Source organism: Hylobates moloch, unplaced genomic scaffold (genome assembly GCF_009828535.3).
Source record: "Hylobates moloch isolate HMO894 unplaced genomic scaffold, HMol_V3 SCAFFOLD_1, whole genome shotgun sequence".
Classification (NCBI taxonomy): Eukaryota; Metazoa; Chordata; class Mammalia; order Primates; family Hylobatidae; genus Hylobates; species Hylobates moloch.
Window position 1 is genome coordinate 17,958,387 of NW_026652276.1, and position 15,628 is coordinate 17,974,014.

Consider the following 15,628-nt stretch of genomic DNA (forward strand, 5'->3'; position numbering starts at 1 on the left):
CCTCAACTAAACCAATCAGAGATTGATTTAGAAACCAGAAAGGCAGTGAATAGTATGTTTTTCAAAATAGATATGGCTTTCTTTTCTCTCATCATCAAAATATTATCTTATTATAATAAAAAGAAAAGGAAGTTGGGCGTGGTGGCTCACGCTTGTAATCCCAGCACTTTGGGAGGCCGAGGTGGGTGGATCACAAGGTCAGGAGTTCCAGACCAGCCTGGCCAAGATGGTGAAACCCCGTCTCTACTAAAAATACAAAAAATTAGCCAGGCATGATAGCAGGCACCTGTAATCCCAGCTACTCAGGAGGCTGAGGCAGGAGAATCGCTGGAACCCGGGAGGCGGGGGTTGCAGTGAGCTGAGATCGTGCCACTGCACTCTAGCCTGGGCAACAAGAGTGACACTCCATCTCAATAAAATAGTAATAATAATAAAAAAGGAAAAGAAAAAGATAGAACCAAAACGTATAAAACAAGTTGTTTTTAAAATCATCTCATCCCACCACCTGGAGAAAACACCATTAAACTTATCCTGTATATCTTTCCAATGTTTTTATAAATGTCTCCGTACATATGTAACACACACTTAGAGATACGTTGTTTTAATGGGACCATACTTGTTTTCCCACTTGATAGGTTATGGATAGTTTGCCCCTGTCAAAAAGTAGAGCTCCATGTTAGTATTCTTTATGGCTGGGTAGTTGCAGTAGACATTCGCTCTTGCCATCATCTGGACACATGTTGGGACCCCACATCTCCAGTTGAGGTCAAGAAAGACCCTTGTAACTTGCTTTAGCAAATGAAACGTGGGCAGAAGCTCTTTACTGCAGGTGAGAGGCTCTGGTACCATGACACTTTCTTCCATGCCCCTCATGAAGCGTGTGTTGGTGAAGTGTGATGCTAAGCCATTCTACAGATCACAACCGCTCTAGGACTGCAGCGGACTTTGCATGACCGAGAAATAAATCATTGTTTTAGCCCACTGTGGTAGGGGTGTGTGGCGTGTGTGTCAGGGATGGGAGAGTGGCTAGGGATTTGAGTGTGTGTGTCTTACAGCATAATACTAGCATGTATAGCAGTATTCCATTGTCCTATGTGGCTAAACCATCATGTATTTTACCAATCTCATGAAATTAGATTATATATGTTTAGATTATCATTTTAATTAAAACACTAAATATTTTTTAAAATTTAAAATTTAAAAATATACAAGCTCAGCATGCTTATATGTTTATCTTGCCCACTTTTCCAATTATTTTCTGAGGATAAAGTCTTAAAAAGTGGGAATTGCTAGGTCAGAATATGCATGTTATTAAGTTTTTTATTGTTATTGATAATATCCTCACACTCTTGCCAAGATTTGAATTTGTGTTTTTGGATAGGCAATAAAAAGGTATCTCTTAGTGTCTTAATTTATGGAATGGCAGTTACTTTACAGCGAAAATAATATCAATTTCCCAAGTAGAAAACTGGAAATTCTGAGGCCGAAGTCCAACCTCCTTTTCTAGTAACCCTGTATTTCAAACCAATTATTTACTTCCTATATTCTCTAAAGACCAGTGATTCTTAATTGGTGTTTTATGATACCATATTTTCTTTATTTTGAAAATTTTTTTTAAATTATACTTTAAGTTCTGGGATACATGTGCAGAACATGCAGGCCTGTTACATAGGTATACACATGCCATCGTGGTTTGCTGTATCCATCAACCCATCATCTACATGAGGTATTTCTCCTAATGCTCTCCCTTCCCTAGCCCCCACACTCCCCGACAGGCCCCAGTGTGTGATGTTCCCCTCCCCGTGTCCGTGTGTTCTCATTGTTCAACTCCCACTTATGAGTGAGAACATGCGTTGTTTAGTTTTCTGTTCCTGTGTTAGTTTGCTGAGAATGACGGTTTCCAGCTTCATCCATGTCCCTGCAAAGGACATGAACTCATCCTTTTTTATGGCTGCATAGCATTCCATTGTGTATATATCCCACATTTTCTTTATTTAGTCTACCACTGATGAGCATTTGGGTTGGTCCCAAGTCTTTGCTATTGTGAACAGTGCTGCAATAAGCATACATGTCCATGTGTCTTAATTCTTTCTAGAAAGTACATTTTATTTTTTATTTTTTGAGATGAGGTCTGGCTCTGTCACCCAGGCTGGACAGCAGTGGCGTGATCTCAGCTCACTTCAACTTCTGCCTCCCGGGTTTAAGCGATTCTCCTGCCTCAGCCTCCTGAGTAGCTAGGACTACAGGCACATGCCACCACGCCTGGCTAATTTTTATATTTTTAGTAGACACAAAGTTTCACCATGTTGGCCAGGCTGGTCTTGTGATCTAATCTCAAGTGATCTGCCCGCCTTGGCCTCCCAAAGTGCTGGGATTACAGGCATGAGCCACCACCATGGCCTAATTTTTATCCAAAATAGATTAACATTAATGCACAGCAAAGAATGGAGGGATGTCCCAAAATCGAGCGAATAAATTTGAAAGAACTTGGGACTCAGTCTTCTAGAGTATGGCTGTTAAACCTATGATGCTCTTAAAGGACTTTTTAACTTAAATCCTCCTTTGTAATAGGGATATTATCTCTTCCTATAATATTGAGAATAGCCAATAGCTTTGCAGATTCTACCATGAAAATCAAACACAACTAATAAAAGTTACAAAACAATCATGATTTTAGTATTTCAAAACTGCAGCTATCATTCCTTTATTAAATAAATGTGATATTGAGTTTTGGCAAGATAATAGCAAACAACCAGATTTTTTAATAGCTGTAGATTTCTTTGGTTAATTCTGTGATACCAAGTTTTGCAGGCTTGCATAATTTGTTGAATTCAAAATACCTTAACTCGACCAGGCACAGTGCTTCACACCTGTAATCCCAGCACTTTGGAAGGCCGAGGCGGGCAGATCACCTGAGGTCAGGAGTTCAAGACCAGCCTGGCTGACATGTTGAAACCCCGTCTCTACAAAAATACAAGAATTAGCTGGGCATGATGACGGGCGCCTGTAATCCCAGCTACTCAGAAGGCTGAGGCGGGAGAATCACTTGAACCCAGGAAGCGGAGGTTGCAGTAAGCTGAGATTGTGCCACTGCACTTCAGCTGGGGTGACAGTGTGAGACTCCGTCTCAAAACAAACAAAAAAACCTTAACTCAGAGAAAGGAAAATTGTTTTTGAACAATTTCACATTTATTTAAATGATTCTTCTAGATCCACCACATGCTTAAACTCTTGTTGTGAGACTTGACCCATGCATGATAATGGCCTGTAACCTGCGTTTCTGCTCTAGCTTGGAAGCCTCTGGAAGACAGGGGCTGGTCTTATCCTCAGTGTCCATCACACAAGACCAGCTCAGTCCCTGATCTTTAGACCTTTGATTTAGATCTTGTTTTCATTTATTCCACAGATTGGAGAGCAAAACTGGATACGTTTCTTCTCATGCTTTGAAAATGCCACATTAGGCTGAATGTGTGGCAAGTTCTGTTGTGCAATTTTCCTGTTGGGGTTAGAGGAACTCGTTAAAGAGCAACTTTTATAATTAGGAACATCTGGTTGAATGAACCCACTGTGGTGTCAGGAAGAAAGGGAGAAGAAAAAGAAGACATACGGTCAGGCAGAAATTTGTTCATTTCTGGACTTACCTGTATAAAAACAATTCTTTGCTCAGGTGATTTGAGGACTTTATTTCTAAGTTATTCATGTACTTTTTTTTTTTTTTTTTTTTTTTCAAGACAGAGTCTCACTCTTTTGCTCAGGCTGGAATGCAGTGGTGCAATCTCGGCTCACTGCAACCTCCGCCTCCTGGGGTCAAACGATTCTCCAGCCTCGGCCTCCCGAGTAGCTGGGATTACAGGCATGTGCAACCATGCCTGGCTAGTTTTTATATTTTTAGTAGAGATAGGGTTTCACCATACTCGCCAAGCTGGTCTTGAAATCCTGATCTCAAGTGATCCACCTGCCTCGGCCTCCCAAAGTGCTAGCATTACAGGTGTGAGCCACCATGCCCGGCCTATGTACTTTCGTATTTCTTGTATTGTCAGGTATATATTATCTGTTATCTGAGGGAGTCATATCAGCTGTTATCTGTCAAACAAATCTCAAGTTGCAACTGTGTGCCGACAACATAGGCGAGCTTGCCGACATAAACCTCGGCACAGGCCTGAGGGCACTACCTTCCAATAGACCCCCTAGAACAGCCGCTTCTCACGTTCTGCTGCTACTACCATGGGGCAGCCCACGCTCATCTATTCCAGTAGCCCCCTGGATTAGTCAGGGTTCTTTAGAGGGACAGAACTAATAGGATCGATAAATATATGAAAGGGAGTTGACTCACACGATCACAAGGTGAAGTCCCATCATGGGCCGTAATAGATCTGCAAGCTGAGGACTCAGGAAGCCAGTCCAAGTCCCAACCTCAGAAGTAGGGAAGCCGACAGAGTAGCCTTCAGTCTGTTGCTGCAGGCCCGAGAGCCCCTGGCAAATCACTGGTGTAAGTCCAAGAGTTCAAAAGCTGAAGAACTTGGAGTCTGATATTCGAGGGCAGGAAGCATCTGGCACGGGAGAAAGACAGAGGCCGGAAGATTCAGGCAGTCTGGGCCTTTCATGTTCCTCTGCCCACTTTTATTCTAGCCACGCTGGCAGCTGATTAGATGGTGCCCACCCAGACTGAGGGTGGATCTGCCTCTCCCAGTCCACTGACTCAAAGTTACCCTCCCTTGGCAACACCCTCACAGACACACCCAGGAACAGTACTTTGCATCCTTAAATCAAGTTGACACTCAGTATTAACAATCAGTCGGGCACGGTGGCTCATGCCTGTAATCCCAGCACTTTGGGAGACTGAGGTGGGTGGATCACGAGGTCAGGAGTTTGAGACCCGCCAGGCCAACATGGTGAAACCCCGTCTCTACTAAAAATACAAAAATTATCTGGGTGTGGTGGTGCGCGCCTGTGGTCCCAGCTACTTGGGAGGCTGAGGCAGGAGAATCGCTTGAACCTGGGAGGTGGAGGTTGCAGTGAGCCGAGGCCACGCCATTGCACTCTAGCCTGGGTGGCAGAGTGAGACTCTGTCTCAAAAAAAAAAAAAAAAAAAAATTAACCATCACACCCCCTAACTAGTCTCCTTGTTCCTGCCCCTGCCACTATCAGCTTGTTCTCAATGCCGCTATCAAAACATGACTCAAATCATGCCATTCCTGTACCAAAAAAAACCTTCACAGCTCCCATCCCATTCATAGTAGAAGTTCCAGTTCTAAAATGTCGGTCATTCTCTCTCTGGCATCTCTCACTAGTCTCCCTGCTGATTCCTATCAAGTCACATAGTTCTCCATGTTATCCTCCCTCTGACTTCTGTAAGGACAGGGAATTTGTGCCTACAACAACACGAGCACAGTGTCAGGCACGTAGTAGGCACTTAATACATAATGATATTGGATATGTATAATTTGGGTGCTATATGCATAAGTGAAAAGGAAATTATGTGGATTTGCTTAGGGAGTGAGCCTGTAGTGAAAGTTTTGAATGGCTATTCCCCCACCATGATCATTCCTACCCATCCCATCACACCTGCCAAGCTATTCTCACAATCTCCAAATGCAGAAAGGAGCATTTAAAGGAAGGTTTAGGAGAGATTATAAAGGATAAATACATGAGGGATGTGATGAGATTTTTCTTGTCCTTCTAAAACATCAAACTCCAGTTCTGGGGGGTCTGATCATCATTAAGCTTTCTTTAAGACAACTCCACTTTGCAGCTTATGTTTGTGTGTGTGGTGTGCTGGTTTTAAAATATTTCTGCAAATGTCTATTTTGTATTTTTTGAGGCAGGGTTTTGCTCTGTCACACAGGCTGGAATGCAGTGACATGATTATAGCTCACTGCATCCTCAAATTCCTGGACTCAAGTGATCCTCCTGTATCAGCCTCTCGTGTAGTTGAGACTAGAGGGATGCACAACCACACTCAGCTTTTTAAAAAAAAAATTTTTGTGGAGACAGGGTCTCACTGTGTTGATAAGGCTGGTCTCAAATGCCTGGGCTCAGCTATTCTACTGCCTCAGTTTCCCAAAGTGTTGGGATTACAGGCATGAGCCACCACACCCAGCTCTGCACATTTTCTTATTTATTTATTTATTTATTGAGATGGAGTCTGGCTCTGTCACCCAGGCTGGAGTGCAGTGGCGCAATCTTGGCTCACTGCAAGCTCTGCCTCCCGGGTTCATGCCATTCTCCTGCCTCAGCCTCCCATGTAGCTGGGACGACAGACACCTGCCACCACGCCCGGCTAATTTTTTTTTTTTGTATTTTTAGTAGAGACGGGGTTTCACCATGTTAGCCAGGATGGTCTCGATCTCCCGACCTTGTGATCCGCCCGCCGGATTACAGGTGTGAGCCACTGTGCCTGGCCTAGCTCTGCACATTTTCAGACCTTTCTTCCACCTACTGAGTGGTGGAGTCTGTGTGTCCCTCCCCTTGAATTGGGGCTAATAATCACTAATAGACTCACTAGCAGAATGTGGCAAAACTGACACTGTGCGATGTCTGAGGCTAGATTAGAATATGTCATGCAGTTTATATCTGGCTCTCTATGGGAAGCCAGCTGCCTGAGACCACCAGGTGTTCTGGTTGACAGCTGAGCTGAGTTCCCAGCCGACCACCAGCAGCATCAACTACCAGCCATGTGAGTGTGCCATCCGGACATCCAGCCCCACTGAGTTTGCAGTGTGGTTGCAGATCCAGCCGGCAATGGTTGCAGATTTCACAAAACAGACGTGATGATGCAGATGATCAGATCCCCCAGAACTGGAGTTGAATTCCTGACCCACAAAACAGTGATCAAAATAAAATGGCTGTTTTAAATCACTAAGTTTTAGAGTGATTTGTTACATGGCGATACTAACCTGAACAATAGCTCCTGGTCTCTTAATTCCTCACCTCGGGGGCAGAGGGCAGAGCAGTTTTCCAAGCAGAAAAATTGACGTGGTTAAGGAACCTGCCCAACCTACTCAGTGTGGAGCCAGGATTCAATTCCAGCCCTTATTGGCACCAATGTGTGCTTATTCTTTCTGCTAGAGCACTCTAGAAACATTCTTTCTCAACTGGAAGCCTATATGCTGACATTCTTAGTATTTGCTGCTTTTATTTTATTTTTTTTTTTGAGTTGGTGCTTCCACTCCGTCACCCAGGCTGGAGTGCAATAGTGCAATCATGGCCCACTGCAGCCTCCAACTCCTGGTCTCAAGTGATCCTCCTGCCTCAGCCTCCCAAGTAGCTGGGACTACAGGCGTGCACCACATGCCCAGCTAATTTTTGTATTTTTTGTAGAGACAGGGCCTCCCTATGTTGCCCAGGCTGGTCTTGAGCTCCTAATTTCAAGTAATCTTCACACCTGGGCTCCCAAAGTGCTAGGATTACAGGTGTGAGCCGTGGTGCCCAGCTTGCTTCTTTCTCATATTTACTGCTGTCTCTATTTAAGTCAGAATTAATCGTTGCTTAATGGATGTCACTGCCTTCTGAATTTCCCCTCTCCCATATCAATAAATATTTCAATATCTTTATATCTACAGTCCACTTAATTCATTTACCAATTTATTGTTTGAATGGTCTCTGTTCTTCTTGTTTATTGTCTGGTATAGCTTGAACACATTGCTACTTAAAACTGTTACAGCCAGGTTGCTTTTTGGTACTAACTATAATTTTTAAATTGTAGATATAAAAATTTCTAACTATAAGTATTTAAATATCTATGGTTTCCAAGTATTGTTGTGTAAATGACCAACCTGTAGTTTATCTGTATTTTTGCTGTGTTGACTTCTGAACCATTATATTTATTTTTTACATTTTTTACATTTTTACATTTATTTTTACATTAATAGCACCAGATGTTCTGTTAATCAGGAATGCCAGATAAAATATGTTTTTACATCTTGCTAGACTTCTATTAATATTACATGGACATAATTAATAGAACAAAGATATTGATGAAATGTGGAAATGCGAGCAGCTTAGGCCACATGAATGAATGCCTTCTGCTAACATCTTCAGCCTTGAGCATGTGGGGTGTGGGGTGGGGGAACTAGTCTGAAATACTTGGTTAGATGCCTTTATTGTCTATTGAGAAGAGGGGCTACAGACATTTTATTATTCCACTGTGGAAAGCCACACCAAATATTTCATTTTAGAAGGGTGAATGTGAGCTGAGTGCAGTGGTTCATGCTTATAATCCCAGCACTTTGGGAGGCTGGGGAGGGAGGATGGCTTGACTCCTGGAGGTCACCACTGCAGTCCAGAATGGGTGACAGAGTGAGACCCTGTCTCAAATTTTGAAAGAAAGAAAGAAAGAAAGAAAGAAGGAAGGAAGGAAAGAAAGAAAAACAAAGAAAGAATAAATAGAAGAATGTCCACTGAGAGCTCTGTGATTAAGAAAGCCAGTAAGTATAGTAGTACTTCCTTTGGCATGTGGGCTACGTGCAAATTACAATGGCTTCAGAACACCTCAAGGCTTTTCAACCTTGGCTTTTTAGTTTCAGTTACAACTTAAATTCAGTGGAATCCTGTTCACCTTCAGTCACTCTCTGGTATCATCAAATGGTGCAAAATTTAAGGAGGCTCTGCCTCTCAGGATCCTGCAAGACCAGGATTGATACCCCTCAGCCTTGACTCATCAAATTCTCCACCCTAATGGCCAGGCTTTCCTCACCTTAATCTCAACCCTGAGTCACATTACCCTGATTTGCTTAGTATTTATCACAGTCTGAAACCACCCTGTTCGTTTATTTACTAATATCAGTAAATTATTTGAGATGGAGTCTCCCTATGTTGTCCAAGCTGGTCTCCAACTCCTGGACTCAAGGGATCCTCCTGCCTTGGTCTCCCAAAGTGCTGGGATAACAGATGTGAGCCACCATGTTCAGCCCATGGTCTTTTATTTCATTTCATTTTGAGATAGAGTCTTGCTCTGTCACCCAGGCTGCAGTGCAGTGCACAATCATGGCTTATTGTAGCCTCGACCTCCAGGGCTCAAGGCATCTCCTGACCTCAGCTTTCCAAGGAGCTGGGCCTATAGGCACGTGCCACCATGCTTGGTGATTTTCTAATTCCAGCATCCTTCTACTTATATTAGCTGCTTTCTGCTGTAAGAAGAGCTTTTTCTTTACCTCATCTGTTTGCTTGTTTATTTATAAATAAATAAATCCATACTGACCTATGAGTTTTTATTTTGCTCTGTAGGTTATAATGCTTAACTATTACTATTTATTTCATTGCTCAAATTGTTCCAAATTTTGCCAGTGGGAGCCCTTTCAGTCTGGTTCCCTTGTCCTCTTGACATGTCACTCTCATTCTTTGCGCACTTCCTTGCTTTCTAGCACAAGGAGACATTTCAGATTTTTTTGGTACTCTCCTCGTGTCAGCTGTGGTATCTGCCATTTCTTCAAAAAGCTGTGGTTCCTTTCATGGTAATTAGAAACCAGATCCGGGTGCTGGGTGTGTTCACTGCTTCTGTGGTGTGCCTAGTTCTAGGCCTTCTCAGTGGAGAGAGCTTAGGAACTATTAATAGATGTATATCTCTACACGCACAGATAGACTTACACGTATACCTACATACCTGCACACACAGATGTGTATTTCTGTGCCTCTATTCTACATTCTTCATGACTTCACTTCCAATCCAACATTACAGGGCTTATATATCATCCTCCCTTTCTAGATTTATAACTCCCTTCCACAACTGTGAGAAACCTATCTCCCATTATTCATAATAAATCTGTTTATTTGTTGAATCCTAGTACATACAGAAAATAGTTTCAGATCTCCTAATGCATACCTCCAAGAAGAAGAGGGGGAGGAAGAAGAAGGAAGAGGTGGAGGAGGAAGAGGGGGAAAAGCAAGTTATTTCCTAATTCAAGTTCAATATTTAAGAGTTATTCATCTTGGCCGGGTGCAGTGGCTCACACCTGTAATCCCAGCACTTTGGGAGGCTGAGGCAGGTGGATCACCTGAGGTCAGGAGTTCGAGACCAGCCTGGCCAACATGGTAAAAGAAAAGGTGGAGGTTGCAGTGAGCAGAGATCATGCCACCACACTCCAGCCTGGGTGACAGAGTCTTACTCTGTCTCAAAAAAAAAAAAAAAAAAGAAAGAAAGAAAGAAAGAAAAATGTTCATTTTAACGTAGGGTTATTTCAAATCTTTTTTTTTTTTGAGGCAGAGTCTCGCCCTGTAGCCCAGGCTGGAAAGAAGTGGCACGATCTTGACTCACTGCAACCTCTACCTCCCGGGCTCCAGTGATCCTCCTGGCTTAGCCTCCTGAGTAGCTAGGACTATAGGCACGTGCCAGCACACCCAACTAATTCTTTGTGGTTTTTTTTGTAGAGACAGGGTTTTGCCATGTCGCCCAAGCTGGTCTTGAACTTCTGAGCTCAAGCAATCCACCTGTCTTGGCCTCCCAAAGTGCTGGGATTATAGGCGTGTGACACTGTGCTTGGCTCTTCTTATTTAATGATTAAAAAACTAAGTCCTAATTATGCAATGATGTAAAATGTGTGCCTGCTATCTGAGAATGTGAGGTATATATCATTCACATGGCTCCTTGTATATTTTTTAGAAAAATGTTAAACATTGTTTTACAAAGACTGAGATTATACTTGTGAATTCTAACCATTTAAAACTTTGGTAACGTAATGGATGAAGAGTAAGAAGGAACTTTTATAAATTTTTTTAGATTTAAAATCTTCAAAGATAGTTTTTAAAGAAAAATCTAATGTCTTTTAAAAAAAACTAAAAAAAATTTTTTTAATCTAGTGTTTTATATGTTAAAATATATTAACTAAGGATAGTACACAATTAAGCACCTAATTGTGTTGAAAATGCAATTGCACATTTAGAAAAATTCTCCCTAGTTTGTGAAGTTGTTTCTGTGCTCTAATAATCATTTCAATTGCGTTTAATCTATTTAAACTATGTGTCCGCATCTGAATGAATCCAGTGGAAGCTTCTAATTAAGTAGTGCTGGATTTATTTACACCAATTGCCTAAGTCTCAAGTCACAGCAGGATCCAGGGAAGCAGTTACATCTCAGAGAATAAAACACCATTACAGAATTTATTCCAGTGTTTACACTAGAGTCTAGAAGCCAAATACTGAAAAGAACATAAAAGGAAGTGTGTATGCTTTGAGTAAGTCTTGAAGCTACTTAACTTGTTTTTTTTCCCCCATCAGGGCCCTTATTAGAGTTAATTTAATGAACAACAAAAAAACATGATTCGGCCGGGCACGGTGGCTCATGCCTGTAATCCCAGCACTTTGGGAGGCTGAGGTGGGCGGATCATGAGATCAGGAGATCGAGACCATCCTGGCTAATATGGTGAAACCCTGCCTCTACAAAACATAAAAAAATTAGCCAGGCATGGTGGCATGCACCTCTAGTCCCAGTTACTCAGGAGGCTGAGGCAGGAGAATCGCTTAAACCCGGGAGATGGAGGTTGCAGTGAGCCAAGATTGCACCACTGCACTGCAGCCTGGGTGACAGAGCGAGACTGTCTCAAAAAACAAAACAAAACAAAACAAAAAACAAAACAAAACATGATTCAATATATTCCTCTAGGCATCTCTGATGAAGTGAAGGAAATTGGTTATTACCTAAAGCCAATTGGTGCCTTTAACAGAGTCAAGTTAAAAGATAGGGCATCAAAGATACAGAGTGTCTAAGAAGATACATATTTATTCATTTGTTCATCCACTTATTGATTCAGATATCCTCTTCACATTTCTAGGTGCTGGCACTAATTTAAGCAAAACACTAGAGATATAGCAGTGAACAAAAGATGGATCCCTGCCTCCTGGACATTACATTGCAACATCAAGAAATAAAACAGGGAAATGTAGCTGAAACTCTGGTGTCAAGTGACAATTGATAATCTATTTAAATCTTAATAAAAATTCCAAGGTCTTTGAGGAATATACAGGATTTCATAAGAAGGAAAAGTCCATCTTCCTGGGAAACTTCAGTTAATTAGAGATGACTCCTTACTTAGGATGAGTGGGGATTATTGACTAGAACATAGAGATGGTTAGTTAAAGACCAGTTAGATTGATGGGTGAAGAGGCCCTGGGGGTTGTGTCAGTCGTTCCAAGATGTATTCAAGAGGAACCAAGCAAAATGGTGGAACAAGCCAACTGTTGAGGTAGGGTCCATATGGTTTGTACAGGAGGATAAAAGGTTTGGAAGGAAAAAGAGAAGGCTTTCCCTGCTTCATCCTATAGGCCTTTTGGCTAAAGAGACGTGATTGAAAAGGAAGTGGTTGATGCCCTAAGTGGAGAGGACAGTGAGATCAGCTGGCTATGGTCTCACTTGGGTTGGATTGTCTGTGTCCTGGGTCCTTTCCTTTCCTTTTCTCTTTCCTTTTCTTTCTCCTTACTTTCCTCTATCCTTTCTCTTTCTTTCCTTTTCTTTCCCTTCCCTTTTCTTTTCTTCCCTTCCTGTCCCCTGCCCCTCCCCTCCCCTCCCCTCCCCTCCCCTCTCCCCTCCCCTCCCCTCTCCTCTCCTTTCCTTTCTGTTCACATCCTCATTTTGGTAGAACACCTCTGATAAACTTCTTCTTTTTTTGAGATGGAGTCTTGCTCTGTTGCCAGGCTGGAGTGCAATGACGTGATCTCGGCTCACTGCAATCTCCGCCTCCCGGGTTCAAGCAATTCTCCTGCCTCAGCCTCCCGAGTAGCTGGGACTACAGGCACTCACCACCACGCCTGGCTAATTTTTGTATTTTTAGTAGAGATAAGGTTTCACCATGTTGCCCAGGATGGTCCTGATCTCTTGATCTCGTGATCTGCCTGCTTTGGCCTCCCAAAGTGCTGGGATTACAGGCGTAAGCCACAGCGCCCGGCCTCCGTAAACTTCTTAAGGAAGAATGCCTGGGATATGATTATGTTTTTAGTCTGTGATATGGTTAAGCTTTTTGTCCCCACCCAAATCTCATCATGAATTTTAATCCCCGTAATTCCCACATGTCGTGGAAGAGACCAGGTGGAGGTAATTGGATCATGAGGGTGGTTTCCCCCATGCTGTTCTTGTGATAGTGAGTGAGTTCTCACGAGATCTGATGGCTTTATAAGGGTCTCTTCCTCATCTGCTTGGCATTTCTCCTTCCTGCCACCTTGTGGAGATATCCAGCTACAAGCAGTTCTTTATAACAGTATGCAAATGGACTAATACTGGCCGAGCGCTGTGGCTCACGCCTGTAATCCCAGCAGTTTGGGAGGCCAAGGCAGGCAGATCACCTGAGGTCAGGAGTTCGAGACCAGCCTGACCAACATGGAGAAACCCTGTCTCTACTAAAAATACTAAATTAGCCAGGCATGGTGATGCGTGCCTGTAATCCCAGCTACTCAGGAGGCTGAGGCAGGAGAATCTCTTGAACCTGGGAGGCAGAGGTTGCAGTGAGCCAAGATTGTGCCATTGCACTCCAGCCTGGGCAACAAGACTGAAACTCCATCTCAAAAAAAAAGAAAAAGAAAAAGAAAAGAAAGAGGAAGAAAATGGACTAATACAGTCTGTGTGTCAGAAATGTTTTCCATTGCATATTAAAAAATAAATGACTAGCCAGGCATGGTGGCACATGCCTGTGATCCCAGCTACGTGGAAGGCTGAAGCACAAGAATTGCTTGAATCTGTGAGGCAGAGGCTGCAGTGAGCCGAGATTGTGCCACTGCACTCTAGCCTGGGCAACAGAGTGTGACAGAATCTGTCTCAAAAAAGTAAAGTAAAATAAATAAAATAAATAAAAAGGCCAGGCATGGTGGCTTATGCCTGTAATCCTAGCACTTTGGGAGGCTGAGGCAGGTGGATCACCTGAGGTCAGGAGTTTGAGACCAGCCTGACCAACACGGTGAAACCCTGTCTCTACTAAAAATACAAAAATTAGCCAGGCATGGTAGCAGTCACCTGTAATCCCAGCTGCTTGGGAGGCTGAGGCAGGAGAATCTCCTGAACTTGGGAGGCGGAGGTTGCAGTGAGCCAAGATCGTGCCATTGCACTCCAGCTGGGTGACAAGAGCAAAACTCTGTCTCAAAAAAAAAAGAAAAATTGCTGTCAGCCTATGATTTTAGGTTGTGTTCCTTTGAGGCCAAGCCTGTCTGGATACAAAGCTGGTCACCTTTCTTTACAAGCAGGCTGCTCTCTCCTTTTCCAAATAGCCTGGCGTTACTGCTTTTATTGTGTGAGCACCTGAGTCCATAGAGGGCAGAGAAGGTAAAGGTGAAAGAGGGGGAGAAGAATTCCCAGTGTGCATTGTTATTCTTTTCCAATCAAAGTACTAAATTCTTTGCCTGGATTATTTTATTTAATCCTTTTAAGAACTCTTTGAAGTAAGAATTTATTTTTATTCCCATTTTATAGGTGAAAAAATGGTCCTCAAATTCTGCTTTTTCCCTTTCCCAAACACATCCTTTTATTGCCTGCCCAGCGATTCTGGGCTCCCAGAGGTGGCCAAAAGGAGGGGCTAAGGAACATGTTCATGACAGCCTAGGGTAGAAAGAGCTTGGACTTTGGCCTCAGACTTATCTTGGTTTGAATTCCAGTGCTGCTACTCACTGGCCATGTTAACACATGCAAGTTGTGCAAACATTGTGGACATTCACTGGTTTTATTTTCTGTAAAATCAAAACCAGTGTGCAATAATACAATGTATGTAAAGATTAAGACATGTAAAGTAGCTAGCCTAGTATCCACGGTGGATAATAAATATTGGTTTCTTTCTGCTTCCTTCTTTCAGCTGGAGATGATGGAGATGAACTGGAGCTTGAAGCTGCCTTGTGGAAGGAGATGGAGGAGAAGGAGCCTTTGTGGGAAGTGATCGGGAAGGCAAAGCTGACCCCGCAGTGGCAAGTTGCCATATGTAGACTGGTTGTTGCATCCTGAGTTCCTGGTTCGTGGCCTAAAAAGAATGTAGGGTGAGACTGGGCACAGTGGCTCACACCAGTACTCCCAACATTTTGGGAGGCTGAGGTGGGAGGATTGCTTGAGTCCAGGAGTTTGAGACCACCGTGTGCAACATAACGAGATGTCATCTCTACAAAAAATACAAAAATTAGCCTGGTGTGATGGTGCATGCCTATAGTTCCACCTTCTGAGGCAGGAGGATCACTTGAGCCTGGGAGACTAAGGCTGCAGTGAGCAAGATCATGCCACTGCACTCCAGCCTGGGTGATGAAGTGAGACCCTGTCTCAAAAGAGAAAAGAAAAAAAAAATGTAAGGTGTTTTTACAAAAGGCTAGTACCGGGTGGTGCCAGTCAGTTCTCTGACCCAGCCCTTAGAATACTTGTTACCCGCTAGTTTCCTGGAAGAAGGAACTATAAAGACGGAATGAGCAGGGCTGGAGGTGTGGGTGAGGCCCCACTCTCCAAGGGTGGCCAGGATGGCTCAGCATGGGGCACACCCTCCAATGGAGCTGCGGGGCTGAGAATCCAGGTCCAGAAAGGAAAAGTGTCTGGAACCCAGGAACATTCCTCAGGGGGATCTTTTTTTTTCTTTTTTTGAGATGGAGTCTCACTCTGTCGCCCAGGCCGGAGTGCAGTGGTGTGATCTTGGCTCGCTTCAACCTCCGCCTCCCAGGTTCAAGCGATTTTCCTGCCTCAGCC

General features: G+C 43.3%; 1 protein-coding gene across 1 annotated transcript in view; it reads left to right on the top strand.

Annotated features, from left to right (window-relative positions):
* Window positions 1-15,111, top strand: part of WDFY1 (WD repeat and FYVE domain containing 1) — an 86,368-nt gene extending 71,257 nt beyond the window's left edge. Inside the window, exon 12 of the mRNA XM_032754346.2 lies at window positions 14,763-15,111. Within this exon, the coding sequence (XP_032610237.1) occupies window positions 14,763-14,843 (81 nt within the window). The 3' untranslated portion in view covers window positions 14,844-15,111. The remainder of the gene's footprint in view (window positions 1-14,762) is intronic.
* Window positions 15,112-15,628: the final 517 nt, after the last annotated feature.